The sequence below is a fragment of the Lactuca virosa genome, chromosome 3 (assembly GCF_052849685.1).
Source record: "Lactuca virosa cultivar CGN04683 chromosome 3, Lactuca_virosa_CGN04683_v6, whole genome shotgun sequence".
Classification (NCBI taxonomy): Eukaryota; Viridiplantae; Streptophyta; class Magnoliopsida; order Asterales; family Asteraceae; genus Lactuca; species Lactuca virosa.
Genome location: NC_136428.1, coordinates 215,001,951 through 215,029,381, shown reverse-complemented (window position 1 = coordinate 215,029,381; position 27,431 = coordinate 215,001,951). Strand labels below are relative to the sequence as shown.

General features: G+C 33.6%; 1 protein-coding gene across 3 annotated transcripts; it reads left to right on the top strand.

Moving 5' to 3' along the window:
- The first annotated feature begins 11,389 nt into the window (after window positions 1-11,389).
- On the top strand, window positions 11,390-19,897 carry LOC145166972 (peroxidase 10-like). 3 transcript variants are annotated; one of them, XM_079086031.1, is made up of 11 exons: window positions 11,396-12,029; window positions 12,246-12,767; window positions 12,853-12,940; window positions 13,028-13,090; window positions 13,171-13,334; window positions 13,442-13,517; window positions 13,651-13,707; window positions 13,784-13,909; window positions 14,177-14,386; window positions 15,381-15,454; window positions 18,338-18,476. In XM_079086031.1, the coding sequence occupies exons 1-10, from the start codon at window positions 11,626-11,628 to the stop codon at window positions 15,420-15,422; spliced, it is 1,752 nt and encodes a 583-aa protein (XP_078942157.1). In that variant the 5' UTR covers window positions 11,396-11,625; the 3' UTR covers window positions 15,423-15,454; window positions 18,338-18,476. The 3 variants fall into 3 exon arrangements, with proteins under 3 accessions (XP_078942158.1, XP_078942157.1, XP_078942159.1); XM_079086032.1 differs by lacking the exons at window positions 14,177-14,386; window positions 15,381-15,454; window positions 18,338-18,476 and having other exon boundaries at window positions 11,390-12,029; window positions 13,656-13,707; XM_079086033.1 differs by lacking the exons at window positions 11,396-12,029; window positions 12,246-12,767; window positions 12,853-12,940; ... (5 more) ...; window positions 14,177-14,386; window positions 15,381-15,454 and adding exons at window positions 17,993-18,258; window positions 18,780-18,945; window positions 19,343-19,897 and having other exon boundaries at window positions 18,338-18,529.
- The last annotated feature ends 7,534 nt before the right edge of the window (window positions 19,898-27,431 follow it).

Sequence of the window (27,431 nt, the reverse complement as noted above, 5' to 3'; positions counted from 1 at the left end):
GTAGTATTCGCCTTAAAGATATGGAGGCATTATCTTTATGGTACTAAGTGTAAACTTCTCACTGATCATAAGAGTCTTCAATATCTCTTTAATCAGAAGGAATTGAACATGAGACAGCGGCGCTGGCTGGAACTACTCAAGGACTACAACTGTGAGATACTTTACCACCCTGGTAAAGCAAATGTTGTTGCTATGCTCTCAGTCGGAAGGTAAATATTGAAAAGAGAAGGCCAAGAGCGCTGAGAATTGAAGTCATCTCGACAATTATGGAAAGTATAAAGAAAGCTCAGGAGGAAGCTTTAGAAAAGAATGGCCGAAAGGAGGAACATTTGGGAAAAACGTTGGTGTTTGATACAAACGGTCATGGGTTGAAGGTATTCAAAGATAGGATTTAGGTACCTAAGACGGGAGGAGTAAGAGGTCTTCTGATGGAAGAAGCTCACAAAACCATGTACTCGATTCATCCCGGCAGTACGAAAATGTATAGGGATCTAAAAACCCTATTACTGGTGGCCGACGATGAAGCTCGATGTTATTAAGTATGTGGCTGAGTGTGTAACTTGTGCTAGGGTTAAGGCACAACATCAGAAACCATATGGGAGTTTAGAACCTACCTGTACCCATGGGTAAATGGGAGGACATTACCATGGATTTTGTGACTAAACGACCCAGAACAAGGAACGGTCACGACATGATTTGGGTGGTCGTTGATCGCTTCACTAAGAGTGCGCATTTCATAGCCGCTAACGAGAAATGGTCTGTGGATAAACTTGCGAATTCTTACGTGAAGAAAATTATGAGGCTTCACGGTGTTCCGTTAACGATTGTAACTAATCGTGATAGCCGTTTTACCCCAAGGTTTTGTAGGAGTTTATAAGAGGAATTGGGTACCACGTTGTGTTTGAATACAACTTACCATCTGCAAACCGATGGTCAGAGCAAATGAACAATTCAAACCTGGGAGGATATGCTGAGAGCATGTACCCTGGAATTCCAAGGTAACTGGGGTAAACACTTACCATTAGTATAATTTTCCTATAATGATAGTTTCCACTCGAACATCTAGATGGCACCTTATCACGCTTTGTATGGGGGAAAAGTGTTGAACGCCGTCATGTTGGCTGGAAGCTGAGGAAAAGCAGTTTATGGGACTTAAAATAGTCCATCTGACTGCTGAAAAGTTGAAAGTGATTAGGGAAAGGATGTTAGCTGCTCAAGAGAGCCATGCTGACAATAAAAGACAACCGATATCCTTCGAAGTTGGAGATTCGGTTTTACTTAAAGTCTCGCCGTGGAAGAGACTTATAAGGTTTGGTAGAAGGGAAAATTGAGTCCAAGGTTTATTGGACCATTTAAAAGTTCTTCGGAGGATCGGGAATCAAGCTTACAAGCTAGAATTACCGAAGAACTAAAGGGTATTCATAACACCTTTCGTGTGTGTTATTTGAGAAAATTCACGGGAGGAGTGCCCGACATAATTCCCATTTCTGAATTAAGGTTGGATGAAAATCGGGGGTTAATGGAAGAACCTGAGGCAATCGTTGACCGTAAGACTAAGAAGTTGTAACGTAAGATAGTCAATTTAGTGCTTGTGCGTTGGAAACATACGAATGGGCCAAATCTCACCGGGTGAAACGGAGAGTGACATGGTGAGTCGCTACCCGTATTTGTTTGCTGATGTGTGATTCCGGGGACGGAATCATTCTAAGGGGGAGAGAATTGTAATGCCCGTGTTTCTAGGCTAGGCATTAATATTGACATAATAGTCTAGGTTAACCTTTGTGACTCATTTTGAAGAAATGAAAAGGAATTATGTGAATATTATGTGTTTTATGTGTTTTATGCTTAATTATTAGGGTTTAATTAATTAAGAATAAAAATGAGCGTCAAAAATTAAATTTTAGATAAAGCCGATATCTATTAAGAAACTTGTAGTGGGCGTGACAAGGATTACGGATATATAAAAAATGCCGAAATCCGAGTTATAACGAAGAAGTTATGACCTGTCGAAGTTTCGCGACAAACCGGCACGGTGCCGAATGTCGTAAAAAGTGAGTTTTTGATAAACTACTTTTTAGCCTTAGTCATCTAAACGAAACTCGTAGTATTCGTTAAACCGAGAAGTTCGATAAAAAGAACGCCCAAATCTGACTTCGTATGAGGAAGTTATGATTTTTCGAAGTTTCAGCTTAGCAGTAGACAGCTAAAAACTCGAATTTTAGATCGAGTGATTTTTAGCCAACACGACCTAAACGAGAATCAAAGGTCTCGTCATTAGTAGCACATCGGTAAAAAGTCTGACGAAAACGGACGTCGGATGAAGAAGTTATGAATTTTTAACGGATTTCCTGTCCCGGTCTGTTAAAAATAATAATATAAAAATTAAATTCAAAATTAGCCGACGAAGTCTAAACGAAAGTTATAGAGCGTAATTTTACCTACGCGTGCATATAAAGAACGTCAAAAACGGAGCTCGTATGCGAAAGTTATGGATTTTAGAAGTTTTGGCACGAAAACCGAGAAAAATCCCCAAAATCGAGGAATTTCGCACACGTGGACTTCGGCCACGTGTCCTCGCTTCGCATCCGACGCGTGTCCGGAACCTGCTGAGTCACCGAAGCCACCTGGCGAGCCGTTTCATGTTCTTCGCGAGTCCGAGGTTCGGTCCAATAGGAGGTTGCCCCGTGTCCGATCTCGGTGTGTCATCAACAACGTGTCTGAACCGAGGTGCTGTCCGAAGCGGTCCAATCAGAAGCCTCCAACGAGGCCCTCACATGCGCAGCCATGTGCGAGCCCACGTGCGAGCCTTCCCTGCGAGCCCTCGGATCTGCGACGCGTGGCTTCTTCTCAGCCGTTGGATCAGGAGGCTCGACCCTATAAATAGGAGGGTGCGAGACCTCCCGGGTATATTTCGGAAAATTGCCACTTTTTGTCCCCTCTTTCCATATTTCTTTCATTTTAACGTCCCTCGAATCCCCGGTATCAAATTATAACCCCCGGAATACGCCACGAAGTGCCTGAGAAGCCCGGAAAATTTATCTTTTCGGTTTCGAAGCCCGACCCTCGCAGAGCCCGGTTTCTCAATAAAACTCCCGGTTTTATAAGAAACGATCGTTTTAGGAAACGAATTGCTGCCCGATTTTCATTAAATCAGGTGAGTGTGTAGTTACTTTCACCTTACACATAGATATGAAGTATTTTACATAAAATACGTGCTGTGTGAATATATATTGTTTGTTTATTTGAGATGGGTGTTGAAGGAATGATTTATACAGGTTTTTAAATAATTTAAACTGTATATGTATTTTTATCTACGAAAAATGTTGGGTAAAACATGGGTAGATGAAATAGTGGGTGTGATGAAAGGTGAGTTGGATAAAGGAGATGATCAGTAATATTGATCATGAGTCGAGGGTGAGTGGTGAAATTTGAGAGAATCACTTACCCAAAATGTTGGCCCCCGTCATTCAGCAGAGTATGGATGACAACCATGGACTATTCTAGATGGACTGTGGAACACTAGCAGGCCCGCAACCTGTAGGTGTAATGAACTATATGTTCATTTGATGTACTCTAAAAACCCATTGACATGTATTGCAGGGGGGGAATACCTGTAAATAATACTGTCGATAAATGAGAGCTATGGACTTAGCACATGTTGAATAAACCTTGGCAGCTATGGACTTAGTGTCTGTTGTATAAACCCTGGTGATGGTGTGACCTTGTGCCTATTCCTTAGGATGAATCCTTAGGAAGGAGTGATAGTTGATTCCTAGGTTAAACCCTTAAGAAATAAATAAGATAATGGGGTTGGGGTAAATGGGGTTGATTGTTTGATGTTTAAGCATAATAAATTATGTATTGTGGGTTGAAAACCCTATATGCTCACTAGGCTTCCAAGCCTGACCCACTCAGCTTTTTATATTACAGGTAGTGGACCCCGAGCATAGTCGGATGATGATGATGAGTGATTTATGGATTATAGGCCAATAGTTATAAATAACTGTTGTAAGGCTTATAATGTATTGTTTATGCTTTTGATCTGTATCGGAACATGACATCCCGAGGTTTTAATATAAAAGGAAATTATATATTTCTTAAAGAAAGGTTTTGACAAACTTTTATCATGTTTTGTTTTTGGGGACCAATTCCGCAACATCTTTTAAAAAAAAGATTTCTCTGATTTTATTTTAAAAATCATAAATTAAATCGGTCTTTTCTGGCCGAGAAATTAGGGGATGTCACAGCTGAGGGTCGGGGAGGGCATACCAGACTCATGATGTGGGCTCAGAGGCAATCCAGACCTATGCTGAGGACCACGTGAGGGTATTCCAGTCATAGGCTGTGGGCATAGAGATTGTGTGATTATGTCTGTTGTAGGAGTGTGTTCGGATTGGACATATTGTCGAGATTTGGGCGAGCTGTGCTCGGTGGTGTCGAGGCAGAGAAGTTTGAAGGAGATGCAAGGATAAATCCTTGGATTCCGAGTATGGTTGTAGACATGGGTTATTGTGACATCCCCAAAATCACGGCCAGAAAAGACCGGTTTCATTTATGCTTTTAAAATAATTTTAGAGTAAATCCATTGATTTAAAAGAGTTGCGGAATTTGTCCCAAAACAATACATGATAAAATAAGGTTTATCAAAGCATTTCTTAAAGAAATGTATTTTCATTATATATCAAAACTCGGAATGTCATGTTCTGATACAGACACAAAAGCAAAAACAATAAAACATAGACCTTACACAGTTTTATACAACTACTGGTCTATAAACAAAAACATCTTCACAAGTTCTCCAACTTATGCTCTCGCGCCACTACCTGTAATACAAAGAAACTGAGTTGGTCAGGCTTGGGAGCCTGGTGAGAATATAGGGTTTTCATCCCACAATAAATAATTATATTTAATTTCACCAACCAACAATAACCCGATTACCCATTCCCGTTATCCTCACTTTACGTCCCTATGACAACAACTATTACAAGGGACCTAATCTAGGATTTTCATCGGGACAGACACTACTGCAGAGGGGTTTCCTTAGCAATGAATGTCCTAAGGCAACCATGAGGGGGATAGAATACAGCAAATGAACACCCAAGTTCACCAACACCTACAGGTTATGAGCCTGTCAACATTCCACAGAACTATCTAGAAAAGTCCGTGGTCGTCATCCATATTCTGCTGAATGACTAGATCACAATCACATCGAGGCCTCTCATCATTTTATTTCATCCACAACAACTGTCTACCCTTGTTCTACCCAACATATTAGTAGATAAAAATATATACATTTATATACAGCTTAAAACCTGTACAAATCATTCATTCAATAAATTATTCAAATAAGCAAATAATATACAAACACATAACACGTATTTTGTAGAGAATACTTCGTATCTATGTATTAGAAGAAAAGGAATATACACTCACTTGAAATAAATAACAATATATATATACACATAACACGTATTTCAAAGCAAATACTTCGTATTTATGTGTTAGAAGAAAGTGACTACACACTCACTTGATAAGACGATGATCGGACAGCACCTCGTCTCTTAAAATAATATTTTCCGATAAAACTGGGATTTTTTTCTTGAAAACCGGGCTTCTTGCGGGCAGAGTTTCGGCTCGGAAACTTCACTTCTCGGGATCTTCGGGGCTTCAGAACTTGCCTTGGGTCTCGGGAATAATATCGGGGCTTCGGGGTATTTCTTGCACGTAAAACGAGGAAAATTGGGGAGAGAAAGAAAGAATTTTGGCAAAAGAAGTCGGCAGCCTCGCATGTCCTTTTATAGCAGCGAGACCTCAGACTACGTTGGGCGTACCGAGGCCCTACGCTGGGCGTACTCCGGATAAGGCTTCCACGTGGCGAAGTCTCGGTGGAGGAAATTGGGGCGTACTTCGGATCAGATTGATGACTCCCCCCTCCTTCGGATAATATCCGAATTAATATTAAAATTAATATATTTTTAATTATTTATAAAACTTCCGGAATTCATATCTTCCTCATACGAACTTCGTTTTCGACGTTCTTTATATCCACGCGTAGGTGAGACTAAGTTCTACAACTTTCATTTAGACTTTGTCGGCTAATTTTGAATTTATTTTTATTATATTATTTTTAGTAGGCCGGGACAGGAAAACTCCGTTATAAAATCATAACTTCTTCATCCGACGTCCGTTTTCGTCTGTCTTTTTACCGTTGGACTACTATCGATGAGATCTTCAATTCTCATTTAGAAAGTTTCGGCTAGAAACCACTCGATCTCAAATTCGAGTATTCGGGCTGCATACTGTTAAGCTGAAACTTAGAAAAATCATAAGTTCCTCATACGAAGTCAGATTTGGGCATTCTTTTTATGAACGCTCTCGGTTTAACGTATTCTACGACTTTCATTTAGATTACTAAGGCTAGATATCGCTCTATCTTAAATTCGTATTTTAAGTCATACAGTGTCGTGCCGGTTCTGTCGCGAAACTTTGACATGTCATAACTTCTTCGTTATAACTCGGATTTCGGCATTCTTTATATATTCGGAAACCTTGTCAGAAATAACATTCTTTCAGAATGAATTCGCATCTAGGTTTTATGTATGAGTTTGTGTTTTGTTTATGGACCCACTCACTTAAAATACAACAAAGTTGCATGAAATATGAAGAACGAGAGTGTATTCTACGAGAACACACTCTCACTCTGTTAAAATATACTTTCATTCTTTTAGAATAAACTATCATTCTGCTAGAATACACTCTTGTTCTCCATGTTCCAGACAAGTTTGTTGTATTTTGAATGAGTGGGTAATGAAACAAAATACGAATCCGTATATAAAAACCTAGATGTGAATTCATCCTGAAAGAATATTATTGCTGATATTAATGACGAATTTAATTTGTTTCCATAAAAAAAGAATTATAATGATGGATATTATTTAATATGCATATAATTATGGAAATCATTTAATATCTATCTTTATTTGATTAAATAATAATTTAAATTTACTAAATTCTTGTTAGTGCATTCTAGCACACAATAGATGTTAGAAACATTTGAACCCAGCTTTTTCTATCTCTTTATATATATATATATATATATATATATATATATATATATATATATATATATATATATATATATATATATATATATGTTAGGAATTTTATGATTTTTACGGCAAAAAAATTAATAATATAAAATTGTTTATTTTATGTAATTCTATTAACACATTTATAAGTTAATTTGCATGTAATGAATATATTATGAAATTTGCGCTCTTTTGTAACAAAAAATATATTTTTCTTTTTTAAAGTTATATATATATATATATATATATATATATATATATATATATATATATATATATATATATATATGTAATAATAATAATAATAATAATAATAATAATAATAATAATAATAATAATAATAATAATAATGGAAGAGGGAAGAAGATGTTAGAAGACATAGATCTACATCTATACCAAGAAGATGACACACATAACTTTTTTGGGTCTGCAGTATTTTAAAAAACAAATAGTCTGCAGAACCAAACGTCTGCCCGGTGTAGACATAAGAAGTCAGGAAGAACTTTTGCAAAAAAAAAAACACCACCTTACTATAAGGCAATGTTGTAAAAATCTCGACTAGTCCTTGATTAATCTCCGATTAATCCGTAGGTGGTACACGATCGACTAGGTGGATCTTAACGATTAATCTATTCCTGGACATTTAGTGAGGTTGTCGAAGTAGATGAAATTGTAATACCTTAAAGAAGTACTATCTTAATTAATACTATTTGATATCATATTAACTTATTTTGTTATGATATTAGTTGTATTTATGTACATTGTTTTGATATTAGTCATTTTTTTAAAAAAAATTTAACCAGTTTACTATTTAGGGTTCATGACTAGGTTCCGACTAATCTCTAGTCGCTAATCGAATGACTTAATACCGCCTAGTATCTTTTACAACCTTGATGTAAGATATCACTCATACTTTTGGCTACCAAACCAAAAAGCTTTGTATAAAAGGCTACCTTACCAATTGGTTCAAAAGAGTATAACTCTTATGTGTTTTCTGTTTGGTGTAATATTTTGTTGCACTCCTTTTAAGCTTACAATATACGTATATATATGTATTTGAGCCGTAATATTGATTCACATTCACACATATGTGAAAACGATAAAGCCGCTATTTTGACTTCTATGATCATGCAATAAATGTACAACCACCATTTTTCATGGAATTGTAGAATTTGCGTCTACCGACCATGACTTCTACCAACTAGTTTATAATTATGGTCCTTGAACTATATAGAACTTGTCATTTGTTCATGGCTCCACAAAAAACTCAATAGGAAATACTTGATCTCCTTCCATTCATTTCCCATATTCTTCTTTCATTTGCATTTCCTTTCAAAGTTGAGGGTGGACAAATTCTTGTTTCATATCTGAATATGGTTTCCTCTTAAGTCTTAACCATAGATTCTCTTTGAAATTCCATAAGGTCTTCTACCATACCAATGCCTCATCTATCTCTTGAATATTTTTCTGCTTTAGCTTGTTGTAGGCTTAATATTATATATTATCTAGGAAATAGAAAAGCTTGTCTTTTTCTGTATATTTGGCAACTCTAGCATCAAGATCATGAGCTCAATTACATAGTATCAAATGATGGATATGGTATGCTTTAGTCCACGAAGTTTCTTTATCGTTATGTCTATGATATTATATGAATATATTTGTCCCTTGAGTTGCTTTTTGATTTCTTCCCAAATGTTTATAGTGTAAAGTCCCTTCTATATGGGAATGTGTTCTCACATAAGTATAAGACATCATTATCTACCTTCAGCTTGTCATCCTTTACTATAGTGACGTTGCATTAACATTCGAGAGACCAAAAGAATCCATCAAGTTCTTTTGGGCCACATTTACCTCCATATTTCAATGTTTTTTTAGAACGGCGGGTTAGTATATGCTTGCGGTAGAACCTAGGACCTCTTTGTTAGTAACTTGTTGTTAGACACAATGTTAGCCAAGTGAGCTAGCCCTAAATTTTCATATTTCAGTGGTTTATGTGTTCTGTATACGACATCTCCCTCACAATGGATCTCCAAATTATTGTGGCTTTGTACAAACCGACTTATGTTTCCAAGACGTCTACATTCTCTTAGAACTCGACTTAGAAGGCGTTAATGAGTTTAAGAGCTTCCTCCTTGATGACACTGATGACCCCCTTTTCACTCCATCATTAGTGACACTCACATATGTAACGACTTGATCGATGACGTCTTAAACTTCAACATCCCATTGAACATGTATATCCATCCTAGTCAACTTGTTTTCAAAGCTAGCTAAAGTATCTGCTGATTGATCCCTTATGATCTTCTTGGATTAAGTTATCTTTTCATTGTCCTCACTTTCAACAATAGGAAGTTGGGTAACACCACTTGTTCCGTCCACCCCTACCTATACCCACCTTACCCCCATCTACCCTTAAACACCACTTCCCTTTCCCCATATACATCCTTTCGGAAAGTCATAGTACGAGCATATGATTGATATTCTTGAAAAAAGATTTCACATTTAGAAATACTTTGTTTAAAAATAGTTATATACAAATTCTATGAAAGTGTAAAAAAATGTCTTGAAAGTGTTATAAAAATGTTATTCGTATGTTTTAAAAACGTAAAAAAAATAGTTTATATAAAGTCTCAAAAAGATTGTAAAAGAATTTAAAAAAATAAAAATCTAAAAAAAAGTTGAAAAAAAAAAACAATTGTAAATAAAAAACAACTAAATTTGGGGCTGAAGAGAAAAAAACCGAAAAAAGTTCCCCACACTAGGAGAGAAAAGAAAAGACTACGGTCAATGATCAATTGTGCACATCCTTTTAGTATGGTCGGGTTAGAGTGAAAGCATACAAACATAGACTTTATGACTGACTTCGCCGTATAAACATATCTTCACTGAAAGTTGGTGGTCAACGATCACCCTCTATGCTGCTTGATAACGAACTAAAGGGCTCGAATCGTAAAATAAAATCATTTGAACCATTTTAATAAAAAAATTTAAACTTTGTGTTAAATTTGTAATGAAATTTAAAGCATGAACTTAATATTGAATATGACCTGCGTAGAAAATCAAAAGCTTATAACTCGATACCTCTTTATAAACTTTTTTCTTTTTGGCAACTTAAAAAAAATTCAATAGTTTCTTTTTAAAAAACAATTTTTATCCAATTTAAAATAACAAAAAAAACGAAAAATGAAAACCAATAAAAAATATGCAACTAAACATATTTTCTAAAATTTTCATTTGAAAATAAAAACTCAACTATATATATATATATATATATATATATATATATATATATATATATATATATATATATATATATATATATATATATATATATATATATAAATAGAAAACAGTTTTCCACAAAAGACACCCTAAATTTTTTTTTACAACATTAACCCTTAAACAATATTATAAAATAAACACACATCTTAGAGTTCCCAAAACATATAAATATTTTTTTTTAAAAACAAACAAGTTAAAAGATACACATTTAATACCCGCTAAAAAATATAGTCATCCCGGTTTTTAGCTATGAATTATTCTCCATTTGTCACCTTAAAGCTTTTTAGATCATCAAGAGCATCTAATATTAACTAGGGGTGAACATTTGGATCTTTGGATTGAAACGGACCGAGGACCATACCTGGATCGGTTTTTAGAGTATGTCCGGTTCTTGGTTCTTTGAATCATGTAAAATCGTCGGGGTACAAAACCGGGTAAGTCCGGTCCAACGGATATTTGTTTTAAAGTAATAGATAAAGTAACTTAAATAAGGCTTTGAGTGGTACAATATGTACCTAAAGTAGTATCTGAACCTGGACTTGGAACCAGTAAGCCTCAATAGGTCCGATTTTACCCAATTTTAAGTATCACTGTAAGACTGTACGGTGTCAGAACCCATTTTTCACCGCCGGTATAATATCGACGGTACTTTCTACCTACCGGTGATAAAAATTATAAAATTTTAACTATTGATTGAATTCTAAGTATTGATTGGTCAATAAGAATTTAAGTTTTTTATTTTTATTTTATCTTTCTTTTTTATATTTCAAAGGTAAATTTATCACCATATTCAATTCATAAGCAAATTATACAAAAATAAAATAATAAAATCATACATATATCACATGTTATATTTTTACCATCAACAAAACAACCCCCAATCCTTTCCTACTTTTGTTTTTACTTTTTAGTTAGTTGTAGACTTTTAGGGGACAAAGTTTAATAAATGTTTTGATAAATACGGAAAGGTTCTACTTGTAAGGAAAAGCATATATGGAAAGTCAAAGTTTTGACTTCCCGTCAATACATTAGGGGCATATAAATCATTGCCGAGTCGGAGACTATCCTTCTGCACCGGAATCGTGAACCGCTTCATTCACCGGAGGCAGAGAGAGAGAGAGAGAGAGAGAGAGAGAGAGAGGAACCGGAGCAACACCGTGGTGCCATGCGTTCGCTATTTTGTGATTCCTTGACTTGCTATGAGGTGGTGTTGTAGGTAACGGCTCTTGTTCCGCATGTTTTGGTCTGAATTGCAATGCATTGGTGGGATACCGCAGTTTCTTCTCCCTCCTCCTCCGCCGATGACAACTATATTAACAATAGGACTAATGGCGGTCGTATGTCCAATGCTGTTTCCTTGTTCTCCACTAGTCGTCCGGTAGGATCTCATCACCGGCGCGGTGTTACTAGCTCAAGGACTGACCAGCACCTCACCGATGACGACGTCGTTGTCCAGACGCCTTCCCGGTCCATTTCCACGCCTCAGACTTTGCCTCTCCCTGAATATCGAGTTCTGCTCAAACGCGGTTTCCGCTGTAAATCTGCCACCAATCAGACATCCAAGTACGTCCTGCCTTCGCCGGAAGACGCCATTAAGAAATCCGTGAAGAAAACAGGAGTTTCCGATGCCAATCACAGCGATTTAAAAGGACCTCCTCGGTAACCTATTATTCATTCTCTAACTCTTCGATTTTACTGATCGTGGTGTTATATTAGGATCATTAGTCTCATCTGCAATCGCCTAAATTCAACATCTAGGTCAACTTAATTTCAAAAATTACATCCAGTGGCTTGCAATGTGTATCGATTAGTCATAACATGGAATCGAATACAGTCAGATGCCTTTATTTCACATTAACATGTTTCCGATTTCAGCATAACTACCGTAGATCGTTCAAGGGATACAGAACACAAAGAATCAAAGTTTCTTCAGAATTCGCCTCAACGATTCAATTTCACAGCAAGATCAAGAGATGGACACAAACATGGTACAACTGTCAGTGCTCCAACCACTCCGATATCAAGCCACACAGTCTACCTACTAACAAGCAAGACTGATATGTCTGCAATTCAACTATGGTCACCACCAGAGCTGTCTTCACCTCTTCATGGCCCTCAAATAAGAACCAGTACCAAAAATCCTAAGCCATCAAGCTCTCCATTGCACAAGAAATCGCCCATTGAAAGTCCAATGAGTCGACATGGCAGCAATGCACAGGTGTCAGCGGCTTCAGTCCACCCTTTGCCTCTCCCTCCAGGTGCTCCTGTGCATCCACCTTCTTCCCCAGCAAATACTAACAACAAACCTCATTCGGTGACACCAAGACAAAGTCAATGGCAAAAGGGAAAGCTTATAGGTCGTGGGACATTTGGAACTGTTTATGTTGGCTCTAACAGGTGTGTAAATCCTGTGTACTTTCATTGTCTCATATGGTGCATAGTGCATACCCTAATAGGCTAATACCATTTCATTCTTTCATAGAGAGACTGGAGCTTTATGTGCAATGAAAGAAGTAGAAATATTACCAGATGACCCAAAATCTGTAGAGTCTATAAAGCAATTAGAGCAGGTTGGTAGCATTTCTGTCAACCCCTTATGTCTTTGATTACTTATATCTAAGCAGTACTCATAACTCATACCTTCTTTTCTTTTTCAGGAAATCAATGTTCTAAGCCAGCTTAAACATCCAAACATCGTACAATATTATGGTAGCGAAATAGTAAGCATATTTTTTTCAAATTGTAATTACCAATTATCTATTTCAAAGCAACATTAGAGATTTACATTAAGAACATGCAGGTTGGGAATCGGCTTTACATATATTTGGAGTATGTTCATCCAGGCTCAATCAATAAGTATGCTCGTGATCATTTTGGAGGAATGACAGAATCTATTGTAAGAAGTTTTACACGTCATATTGTATCAGGGCTAGCCTACTTGCATAGCACAAAGACCATACACAGGTAACAGTTACATGTTTGTTGCTTGATACAAAATTTGAAGATTATTTATTATCTTAAAGGGTGTTGTGTTTTGACTTTGGATAGTGATTATGTGATGTGTTTTGTAGAGATATCAAAGGGGCTAATTTGCTAGTTGATGCAAATGGGGTTGTGAAGCTTGCTGACTTTGGGATGGCTAAACATGTAAGATTAAAGATCCTTCACACCTCATGTCATGTTCTTGTTTTCTGTTTCTTAATGTTTTTGTATTGGTTCTTGATTGTGTTATTTATATTTTATACAACATACTTATTGAAACTTTAATCTTGTTACACAGCTCAGTGGACAAGTACATCTTTCTTTGAAAGGAAGTCCTTACTGGATGGCTCCAGAGGTACTATTCTTCTCATCAGAACTTTCTACAATTTACAAATTTTCTTTCATTATTGATATTATTCTCTTTAATTCAGCTCTTACAGGGTGATACACAAAAGGATTCTAATCCTGATCTTGCTCTAGCTGTTGATATATGGAGTTTGGGTTGTACAATTATTGAAATGATGAATGGAAAACCTCCTTGGAGTGAGTTTGAAGGGGTAAGCAGCAGCTACTTTTTTTTTTTTTTGGTATTCTCATCTGTGCAAAAGACATAAATACCCTCCTCATCCACATTCGGAAGTAGCCCTAGAAAGTTTGTCCACTGATGTCAATGGCACAAAAATTGAAACTTTTTCCCCTGCCCTTATGATCAGATATATCATATAACCCTAGAATGCCCTCCTGATCCTTATGATCAGATATATCATATAACCCTAGAAAGTTAACATAATTCATTATTCACCATTTGCTAAACCTTACTGCAGCCTGCAGCAATGTTCAAGGTGATGAAGGAGACTCCACCAATACCTGAATCAATGTCACCTGAAGGAAAAAGCTTCTTGCATTGTTGCTTTATTAGGAATCCTGCAGAAAGACCAACAGCTACAATGTTACTTGAACATAGGTTCTTGAACAACTCAAGCCAGCTTGACATTCCAGCTTCTACCAATTCACCTAATAGGATGACATTAACGGTAATTTTCATTTCCATTTTTAGTTTTTCTTCTAATTTTTAAAAATCAGGAAATAGCATTCATTGTACAATACACATCTAAAACTTTAAGGAAAACTACCTTCTTATTTATTTCCTCTTTCTTTACTATCATTCTTTCTTTAGTATGTGTCTCATATAGGAAAGAATTTTACTTTACTAAAAAGCACATTAAGACCATGCTTGGTGACTAGCTGAAAAGACAGCTGATAGCTGAAAAGTGAAAAACTAGCTGCTAGCTGATGAAAAATGACGTTTGGTAAAACTAGTTGATAAGCTAGCTGAAATATGTAAAATGACATAAAAGGGCACATAGAAGATTGAGTTTTTTTATAATTAATAAATGGTACATTTGGGAGAATTAAAAAGAAAAACTTAATGAACTCAATTTACATATCATATTTACAATGGCTAACATAAACTAATTGGAATTTAGTTGAAGCTTTGATAGTTTTTTAAGGATTTAATTGCTTTAGTGGGTTTGCATTATATAAATCATGAATTAATTAAAACCAACTTGTAAATCTTTATAAGAAAAAAAAAGGCGACAACCATTGATATTTCATGAGAGTTTGGTAGTCGATATCATCAAAATTCCCATTGTCAACTATGTCACCAAAGTATAAAGCTTTAGGCTAAAAAAGCCTAGTGAGATCATTTCAAAAACAGCAACACACTTTCCTTTTCTGTTTTACCAGTTTTGACATTTAATCATTTTAATTCCTATTTTCTTATTTTTATAGTCCCATAATATCTAAATCTCATCAATGGGACCCTTAATTAAATTTAAAATGAATAAACTAAATACAAAATTATGGATGTTACGGTTTCAATTCCGATGTGGATTAACTCGCGGACACTGTGCTCTTATGTCAGCAATCTAGTGGGCCACTGTCTAGACAGTGTGGGTCAGCTCAGAAGTTGTTGGAATAGTAAACCCTTTTGCAGAAAAATAAAATTCTAATTTTTTTTTTCAGGTGCAAAACCGAAGAGAACGTTCAAGGCATAGACCGGATTAGTTGTCAATGACAAAAGGGAAGCTTCTAAACAAGTACGTATTAATTATTATTTCTAATATTATTTCTATTAAATACATGAATTCTCTATATTTTATATGGGTTTTCTACAGTAAAGTCTCATTATTTTAGGAAATTTTTTGATAAAGTCCTAAAAAAAAATTTTGAACAAAAAAGTCCGGGATTATTTAAATTTTTGAATAGAAAAGCCTAAGAAACCGGCTAATTTATTCACTTTATCCCTTTTTGACCTGTTCACAGGTCACGGGACAAAATTATTTCTTCAAAATTTGTATATAATGTATAAACGTATTTTTTACGTATTTATACGTATTTATGTATTTTTTGAGTTTTATATACATATGGTTACGTATTTTAAATGAATAAACGTATTTTTTTACGTATTTATATGTATTTTTAAGTGTTATTTTTTTATTTATATGTATTTTTAAAGTTTTTTTATATAGATATTTATGTATTTTTCTGTATTTTAAATGTATAACCATATTATTTTTTAGTATTTATATATTTTTTACTTTAAGTCGTCTTCACCATTTCATCCAATTCCTCCAGCTTCATCGAGTATGTCTGGATGGTTTTCCTGCATACCCACATATTTTACGCTTCTCTCATTTGCTTATCTTGAAATTAAACATCAAATTAGAAAAAAAAAAAAAAAGATGCACATACGAAAAGTTTGGGCTCCCTTGAGGCCACATGAGCCTGGTGAAGTTTTCGGATGTGCATAAATTATTCTTTTGTTTTTCAATTCGATGTTTAATTTCAAGATAAGCAAATGGGAAAAACTTAAAATATATGGGTATGTAGGAAAACCATCTAGACATACACGAAGAAGCTGTGGGAATTGGATAAAATGGTGAAGACGACTTAAAGTAAAAAATACATAAATACTTAAAAATAATATGCTTATACATTTAAAATACATAAATATCTATATAAAAAAACTTTAAAAATACATAAATACGTAAAAAAAATACGTTTATACATTTAAAATACATACAAATACGTAAACATATGTATATAAAACATAAAATATATATATATATATATATATATATATATATATATATATATACACACACGTAAAAAATATGCTTATACATTATATACAAATTTTGAAGAAATCTGCAGAAAAGTCCCATATTTTTAGGAAAATTAACGATTTGATACCATGACCTGCTGAACAGGTCAAAAGGGTTAGGACTTTATTAAAAATGGGACTTTACGGTAAAAAACCCTATTTTATATTTAAATTAATTAATTAGCACTATCAATAGTGATAAGCCGCCTAACACATGATACTTACCACTATCATTAAGAATTATTTCAGAGCTCTTCTAAGCTGCATTAGCTTAAGACAAAATGTGTATATTATATTATATTATATTATAAAGTCTTTGCTAAGTGACTTAAAAGTTTTGACTATTTAATGGTGCTGATGTAGGAAAGAAAAGAAATCTAGAAACTCTTCAGCAGCCATTAAGATCTGCTTCTTCTTTCCTGTAGCCTTATCTCTATTATTATATCTTATACCAAAAAATCTCTTATAGTAAATGCTGATTAGACATTTTACACCAAAACTCAATGAATTAAACATTCTTACACCATAAACACTTAAGGTAATGTTTGGTCTGCAGAGGGAATGGAATTAAGTATATATTATAATTATAATTGTAATTTTATTTTATTTATATAATCATCAATAATACTAATGTTTTTATAAAATCTCAAAATTTAAATTAAACTATTTTTTGTTTTCCAAAAAAACTAGAAGTACCTTTTTATTGTAATTATATCATTAAGCTCATCATGTTTATACTATTTATATTTAGGTAAACAATTTTTTAACTGATAAATAACTTTTTTCGAAAATACATATAATATATATGTATTTTAATACGTTAATGCAATCTATTAAGCGATAAATATTTATCTCGGTTACTTTTAGAAAAGTCTCATTATTTGTCCTAGTTTATGCAAAATTCCTAACTTTTATTTTTAAACAGATAAGTCCCGATTATATAATATTTTGTCCAAATTAACTGAAAAGTCTTTTATTCTTTTTTTAACAGAAAATAATACATTATCATCATATCATGTAAAATTAGATCATCGAAACTTTTCTGTTCAAAAAATAAAATAAAAGTTTGGGACTTTTCCATAAACTAAAACAAAATGATGGGACTTCTCTAACAATAACCCATATTTATCTGATTAATTTATTTCTAAAAATAACATTATTTTTCTTTATTTACAAATTTGTTTTTAATCAGTTTTCTAATTTTACACAAACAAACAACATGTTTAAACGATTCATCCCATCCCTTCAAGCCAACCAAATACTACAATGGAATGTAATCATCCATTCCATTCCGTTCCTTTCTAATTCCATTCCATCGTACCAAATATACTAAATGACCACAATCACTTGCATATATATTAATAACACCAACTCCACTTACCAACTTGACCTTGATGTAGACTAATTCCAAATTCTTTCTAAGTGGCACATCCACTCGACAAAAAAAACATCTATATAAACCCATGTTTCTATAACACTTCTAACAAATTCAATATCCATTACAATTTACATTTCACAAACATGAATCAACCTTGTGCTTTAAAATCTTCACTTATTCTCATGTTTTCCTTAATTTTTCAACCATTAGTCAACAGTCAACTCGATTACAAATTCTATGATTCCACTTGTCCTAACTTAACAAAAATCGTTAAGTTCAACCTCTGGTCAGCCATGAATAACGACTCCAGGATCGCTGCTTCGCTTCTTCGCTTGCATTTTCACGATTGTATTTCTAATGTAACTACTCAAATTTTTATTTTTCCTTAAAATATTTTTAATCGAATTAAATATTTTATTTTTTGTGTTTTGAATTTAGGGGTGTGAAGGGTCGGTGTTACTTGATGCAACCAATAGTTTCCAGAGTGAAAAGGACGCAAATCCTAATAGAAATTCAGCAAGAGGATTTGAGCTTATTGAGAGCATAAAAGCAAACGTTGAAAAAGCTTGTCCGGGAACTGTTTCTTGTACCGATATATTGACACTCACAGTTAGAGAAGCCGTCTTCCTCGTAGGTTTTATATTACATGGGTATTTACGTCTTTTGCACAAACAACAGATCAAGATCTGATTCCATTAGTCCTAGTCCATGTCCATGTCCCACCTTTTAGGGTGGGACGAAAAAAAGATTAAAATTTTTTGTTCCATTGACATCAGTCATGGATACAGTCTAATTGATGTCAAACACAGTATAAGATTATCTTAATCTGACGTGTCCAACATATAATTTTTTTTGACGTAGGTTTGTGTTATTTTTGTAGTCGGGAGGGCCTTACTATTCTTTACCCATGGGGCGTCGTGATGGCCTAACAGCGAATATAACCTTAGCAAACACCGATATTCCATCGCCTTTCGAGCCTCTGGACAACATCACCACAAAATTTACTACAAAAGGTCTTAACCTAAAAGACATGGTTGTACTCTCAGGTAAAAAAAAAAAAATAGATAAAGTAATTTAAAACTATTTTAATTATCATGTCTCCCTTGTTACAGACAACCCCACCTTTTTGTCTTTTTGTGACTCTTGGTCCCACCTATTTTGGTAGAACAAAACAAAATGGAACTGTCCTACCTTTTTGTCTTTTTATGGGTTTGGGCCCACATTTTTTTGGGACAAAAAATTGTAATTTTTGTTCCATGAGTCAATATTGTATCTTTTTGGATGAAACAACAAAATTGAAAAATTTGTCCCCCATCGAGACAAGTCTCAGTCGAGTACATGTCTAACACAATATCATGTCTTGCTTAACAAACAACGCCTAAAAGTTATTTAATTGTGTTTGTAACCAATGACTTACTAAATGCTTACTTTCTCCTTTTTAAGGTGCACACACGATAGGATTTGCACAATGTTTCACATTCAAGCAACGCCTATTCAACTTTGATGGATCGGGTGGGCCCGATCCACTACTCGATGCGTCACTTGCAAGCAGCTTGCAAACAGTGTGTCCGAATCAAGATGATTCGAACACAAATCTGGTCCCACTGGACGCAGTTACCACAACAAAGTTTGACAATGTTTATTATAGAAACCTCGTGAATAATTCGGGAATTTTGGGTTCAGATCAGGCTCTTATGACTGATAATAGAACATCGGGTATGGTTTTAAATTATAGTAAGTTTCCGTATTTGTTTGCTAAAGATTTTGGTGCGTCGATGGTGAAGCTGAGTACTGTTGGTGTTATTAAGGGGCAAAATGGTCAAATTAGAAATAAATGCAATCTTGTGAACTAGAAAGGTTGTGGATTTGATCGAAAACTTGGTCATGTGTGTATGAATAAGCAGAAATATTTTGAATATTTGTCACAAACATGTGATATATTGTATGGATATTTATTATGACAAGTATTTCAAGTTATAGAAAAATGTTTTTCTTAAAGATACACGGTAGAAATTCGCAAAACTAGCTGGAAGTTGTAACTTTTATTTGCATAGAAATATTCAGCTGAAGTAACTAACTCTATATTTTTTAAATATTTAAAATTAATTAAAACTTAAAAGCTTTCAAAAGCTTCTTGAAGTAGTTCATTCCAGTAATTATAACTTAATTAATTACTAATTAAAACAATCAAATATATATAATATAGTATAATAAGCAAACCTAAACGTTGATTAAGAAACAAACACACATAAACAAAGGTAAATGCACAACCAAGATAACTTGTATGTTTGTTCATTTAACTACACAAACAAATATTCTGTTCATTTCTGTTTCTTTATTAATAAGAGGTCATAAATAAGCTTCACATTTCGTTTCCAGCCCTATAGACACCTAACATATTATTAAATATTTGTTGTGAAACATGTCGGAAGCTTGAAACTTGTTGCTATATACACATCAAGTGTTCATCCAAATAGGTACTTAATCTTTCGAGCAAGAAAAGATTTTATTTTGACAAAGACCGACCGTTTCTTGATAACTTGCCTCCGACTCGGATCCCTTCTCATCTCTCTGTGGGTTATTAGTTTGGTCTGACCTCTTGGGAAAGGAGTCTGAGCTCTAGAGCTTAGAGCTCCTTTCCCAGACATCTCTACTTCATTTTCCTTTTTTATCGACCTGACTCTAAGAGTCGGGTCGTTCAATCTTTTTAAAGCCAAATCACGGCTTTTTTCAGCTGCAAGTCTTTGTTCTGTGGCCACAACCACCCGCCAATCCGCCAAAGACGTCTCTTCTTTCGCTTGCCTCATCAAAGCAAAATACTCTTCTTGTGTCATATCGGTCGTGACAGTATTGTCAGATACTTTGCCACGACCGATATGTTCCAGTGCTGCTGCAGCAGCAGCACTGTATGCCTCGACTTCTAAACGGACCGCCCTCAAAGTGAGTCCAAGCGTTCGAAGGGTTTGCCGTTTCATCTTAATCACCATTTTCATCTTCGATCTTTCTCGTTTACCTTCGTTTATTTCAAGTTTAATTCTTTCCATTTCCGCCCTTACACTCTCGGAAACTTGAGTCATTTCATTAATCTCGGTTCTCGATCTCAATTCTTCTTCTTTTTTTGCTCTAATTTTCATATTAATCGCCATGAGCTCGGATTCAAGCTTTGGAACAAGCGTGTTGTTCTCGGACTCTTCTTTGGCATTTGCTAGCTCAGATTGTAGCCTCTCGAGCTCATCAATTATCGGCCTTGAATCTAACCATGATTGCATGGCTTCATCTTTAGCTTGCTTCAGTTCTTCATTGGTTTTATGAAGTTCTTCGATCTTGTCTGAAAGTACATAGAGTTCTCTTGCTTTGTAGGTTCTATTATCCTCTCCATAAGAACCCATTTCTGGGTCCATCTTTTTGTGTAAGTTGTATGAAGGTTTTTGATCCTTTTATCGAGAACAATCGTGTTTTTTTGAAGGTTCTGCCATGGCGTTTGTTAAAAAGTTAAGGGAAATTACTTGGGTTTCATCGCGTAATTCTCTGTAAAGGTGTCTTTTGTGATGGGCTGCTAGTGAAGGTTCGGCTGATTCATGAGTAATTAATGCATAATCGTGGGAAATGATTGCGACTTTTGACGTTGATGCATAATAGATTTGGGAGTGAAATAGTCGATCTGATTAATCAAAGCATAGTGAAAGTATACATTTGAGAATAAGACGGATTAATAAATGAATTTCTAGGTTAACTTCGGGTTTTTTTTGTATACAGCCCAGAAAAAATAGAAACTATTCGAAAAACTTAAAACGGCATTGTTTTCTTATATGTAGGCTTAACCATCAAGTATGCTACAAATGTAATAATAATAATATAGATTTCATGTTTTTACAAATTAAAATAAGATACATTTGGTGCTTGTTGTTTGCAAAAAACAAATATCACCATAACAATCAGAATTCAGAAACTACACGTTTGGTTCCCATGATTTCAAATATTAAGCACTTGGTCTTATCGGCTAATTCCATTGATAACAACCATTAAGTATATATAAAAAAACATTGTTATCCCTTTTATATATTTTTTATTGTTTCATTTTTTTTTCTAATAAATTCACATTAATCAAACGTTATGGGGTCTATGTGAAAATAAGGATTAGTCCCTTTATCCCTTTCCCTTTCTTGCTGTTTATCATTAGGCAAATGTCATTTTTCTTGTGCAGATTAAAAATTATATAGTCAACTTTGTTGAAAATGATAATTAACATTAACTATGAAATAGTAACTTTATATATATATATATATATATATATATATATATATATATATATAATTATAACTATTTAATTTGAATGATATAATAACTTAAAGATATATTAAAATCAAATTGTTTAATGATATCTATTCGTGGCTTATTCGTAAATAAATTAAATATAATTCTTGATTTAGTGTTAGTTTAACATTTTTTATGATTAAGTGATTTAAAAACTAATTATTTGACTATTTTTTAAGTTTGTATCATTATTTAAAATATCAATATTTATAAGGTTTTGTAATGTACCTTATAATTTTATGTTATTGTAAATTATTATTATTAACTGATTTTAAAATCACTTATTGTTATCAAAAATTTAGTTATAAAATTTTTCTTGTATTTATCTCAAATTAACTAACCAATTTATGTATTGTTAAAATTTGAAAGGTCATAAGAGTTTCAAAATAATGTGGTGCAATTTTTTTGCTTCTTTTATAATATAACTAGGCGAATCCACGCGCATCGCGCATGACATCAACTATGTATGTTTTTATGTCATTCTCATATCATCATCAAAGACTTTTATAAACATGTTTTATCAATGAAAGTGACTAAACAATAATTTAGTTAATTTGTGAAGATACAATATTTTGTGTAATGTATCCGATCATAAAAAAGACGACGGATGTGTTATATTAATATTATAGTGAATATCATAAAATTGATATCTTTTATCGAGATTTTATGCGCAAAAGTTACTTTATATTGAAGTAAAAAAATCACAATCTAAAACAAAAAAAATATATTGAATGTGTTGTTTGTTTATGTTTGATTGCAATAGTTAGTTATATTTGAAGGTCGATAAAACTTAAACGATGTTAACGGTATAAATGATATACCAAAACTTATATATTGAAAGTTATGATATAAAAATGATTTAAGTTGTTGACATTATAAAAATGGTAATTATAAATGAAATAATAATAAAAATAAAATAAAAAGACATTATATATATATATATATATATATATATATATATATATATATATATATATATATATATATATATATATAGGGAGATGTTATATTGTTTTTTACGTTCTCAATATAACATCTCCCTATATATATATATATATATATATATATATATATATATATATATATATATATATATATATATATATATATATATATATATATATAGGGAGATGTTATATTGAGAACGTAAAAAAGTTGAGAATGCGAGAACGATTGTTGACCAATCATTTTCTAAGGGTCAATATAGGAATTTTAGTCATGACATTAATGAGATAGTCAACTTAATTAAATGATACTTTCCTATAATATTGTAATCATTTATTTCAACTATTTAAAAAAATCAAGGCTTGTTGCCCATTTCGCAAGGGTCATTTCACAAATCCATTTGTAGGAGTTTCGAAATAGTTAAAACGAGGTCATCTTCATAGTAAATTAACAATTTCGCAGGGTAACAACTATTTTCACAAGACACCATGTGTATTTAGGCATTGTTTGTTTTTTAAGAGGTAAATGTCTACGGTCTATAAACGACATCTGCTGGAAAAGGTATGACCTAAATATCTGCAGTTCGCAAAAAAAAAGTCGTGTTTGTTGTTTTTTTAAGCTTGAAGGTTATATCAATAACATTAAACAACATTGATCATATATGAGAAAACGAAACAAACCATATGTATATATAAACACATTAACCATATTGATTTTTAGATAAAAGTAAAATATAATGGTAGTGGTGGTGGAAGAGATGGCAATGACGGTGGCGGTGGTGACTGTAACATCCCAATGATAAGGTACTTTTAATTTTAACCCTATAATTTTATTATATTGCATTTTGGGTCCCTAAGTAGAAGGAAGTGTGCATGGGAAGCCCTAGTGACAATTTCGTAATTTGAGAGGTTTGGGAGTACGTCATGCGTACGTGTGTACACTTAGCATACTAAGGCGCGCCTTAGTACGCAGGGCGTACGTGCCCAGCATGCAAACCCTAATTTTTAGGGTTTGGCTCATATTTAAACCCCATTATAGCCTCATTTTCCCTCACCTTATCAGCCTCCACCCTCTTGATACATTTTTGCAACCCTAATCCCTCTTGTGAATAATTTATCAGCTTAAGTGGGTGTGTTTTGTGCTCTTGAAGAAGAAGGAAAGAAAAGGAGACCACCTTGAAGGAGTGAAGCTCTCTAGATCCAGGATCACTCCACCTTTAGGCACCATTTTGAGGTATCAAGTTTTGAACTTGGTGTAGTTTCTTGTAGATTTGGTTTTGGGATAGTTTTAGGTCCCTTTTGTCCCAAATGTGATGTTTCTTGAAAAAAACATGTTCTTGACCCATTAAGCTGTCCTTTCAGACCCTTGGGAGGGTCTTGGGTCATAAAAATGGGTTTCAAATGGTTGGTTTTGCTCCATGCATCTTGTAGAATGTCTTAATGGATTAAGTGTAACATCCACAAAAATCTTGAAAATTTAAACTTTTAAAAACCAAACCAAGATCATAAATTGTTTACAACATTGTTTTCAAAAGATGTTCAATATCAGAGTTTTCCAAAATCATAAGTCCAAAACATGACGATGTGTACGTGTTGGGTTTTAGTTCAAAAATAGTTTCATAAACTAGAAAAATATGGCAACAGAAGACTTTAATTTTTGAAATAACATAAACATTTTATACCCACCAAGGATTTTATTGCAAGTTATAGAAAGATTAAAACACCAACCAAAGAAGAAGTGGAGAAATAACAACCTTTGTAGTTCTTTGGGTCCTCTCGAGAGGCTTGGAAGTTGATGAAGAATGTGGAACCTTTGAGACACCAAAAATGACTCAACTTGATGTAGATGCTAGTCCAAAACTCTTAAACCCTTAAGCTTTAAGTTCATAACCAATATGAACTTAAAGAGGGCTTGAAGATGCAAGTGTTCTTCAAGTTTTCTAACCAAAACTAGAGAGAAATGGAGAGGGAAGAGAGGATTTAGATTTTGCATCAAGGAATGAATGAGCAAATAATCCAAGTGCAAGCTCTCTTATTTATATGCATAAAGTGAAGTTATTAACCATTAGTCCTTAGCACTTTAAGCAAACTTGTCCCCATTGTCATAAGCATGTCTCCCATGCCTTTAAAGCATGATTAGACAAGTCATACACTTCTTCTTTTTATGCATATCTCGAAAATTGCATAAAGAAGAAGAAAGAAAGTCAAACTTTTATAAACTCTTTTATAAAATATAAACCTTGTCTTTTAGGAAAAAGACAAAAGGATTCAACTAGTCCAAAAGTTTGTACATGACTTATAAATCATACCATATGATATATATTAAGTTACTTGCTAATGGTATTTATTATTTCCATGAAATAAATAATTTCCAATTTAATTATAAGAGTTTTATTGAATATTTATTAAAATCAATTTCTAATAAAAAATCAATTGTATCAAGTTGTTGTTAGTGTGACCCATTAGTGTCATATGTTATTTAGCAATATCACTTTAATATGACTCTTGAGCATACAAGATCTTTCAATCTCCCACTTGCGTAAGACTCATATTAGACTGATATAGACAGCGGTGAATGTATAGCAACATTTCACTGCCCCTAAGACCATACGACTGTTTGTGCCATTCTATCAACGCAAAATTCCCAAAAAGCTCAAAGCTACAATTGGTGTATAAGGTAAGTTTATCAGTTATCTCTTTGCTACAGACATAATGTTGAACATGAGATTCGGATCGCGATCAATCTCATTAGTTGTTCAACTTTTGGTAAGGCACCTTAGATGTCTAACTCTCAACAAATAAGAGGAACAAATCCCATCTTGACTACATAAGCCTCTTGCATAGTTCACACCATACCTGAAAATGGCTTTTATAACTGCCCGGTTAAGGAACAACATTTGACCATTATCAAAGCATAGTATTCCCTACACTTAAGTCCCACTATGTATCTCAGGTGTTAAGGATGCAAAGATAGTACCTTTTAATCAAGTATCATTCATGATAGCGATCCATGAGATGATCTTGATGCAGGTCAGTTCAATACTAGTTCTCTGACAAGTATCTATGAAACTTGGTTACAACTACTTGCCTACTTTCATCTAGTGAGAGTCAACCAATCCAATTCATATTAGTCTTACTTCATAATTGCTCCCACAATTATAGCCGACTATGAACCTTTAGAATAATAACATTATTCATGGATTAAACATGTTAATATAGAACACAACAAGTATTAATGTGATGACTATATACCAATATATCATAACATTATCTAATAGTTGTTGTTATAATGTTCTAATATCCAAATACTAAATCCAAATCAAAAACCCATTTCTAGAATAATAAAGTCTTACAGCTGAAGTGTGACCAGTCATACTTAGCTCAAAAGAATGACTTTATCAATGGATTTGACAAAATTTAATCTGTGTGAATTCTGTGAATACTATCATCTCCATACTTAACTTTAATCTAAGTATAGTTAAATATCTTGGAGAATATGATTGGTGTTATTTCATGACATAGAGTCTCTTAGCTTGATTAAGTATACTCTCGAGGTCACAAAGATTTCTATGTGATCCTTGAATGGCAGAAATCAACATAGTTTTTCAATGATCCCAATCATCCAATCATATTTGAATTCAACTTCTAAAGTAGTGTATTCTTATTTTGTAGTAGATTGTATCATTATGTTTTGCTTGGACCTCATGCCAACAAAACTTACCCTTCATTCCATAATGAAGTCAAAATCTAGTTATAATTCATAGTTATTTGTATCTATTTAGAAATTAACATCTTGTGTAGCTCTTTCCATAAAGATTCTTTCTAAAATGATTGTCTCATATACATTCTCTTAGTTCTTCTCAAGTACTATTAGAATGCTCTCTTAGTCATCCAGTGACTTAACCATGTATTCAATTAGTATCCTATGACATGCTTACAACATGATCAAATACCATGTCCCATGCATAATATGGCGTAAATAATGAATTCATTTGCCAAGCAAATAGAATATAAATCATTTCATTTAGTTCAAACCTATGAGATATGTACTTTTGAGGCTAGCTGAAAATGGTTCCATAAGACAATACCAAGAATTCTCCAAAAGAATCTTGTGTCTTGATCCCTTTCAAGATATTGCCAATATATGTATAAGGACATGAAACTTTTAACATTCATTTTCTCTATCCCTTATAGATTTTACATTTCAAGAATGTATCTTCTCCTTCCTAAGTCTTTCATTTTAGAAACACTTTCCAAGTCAAGGTGAAAACAAC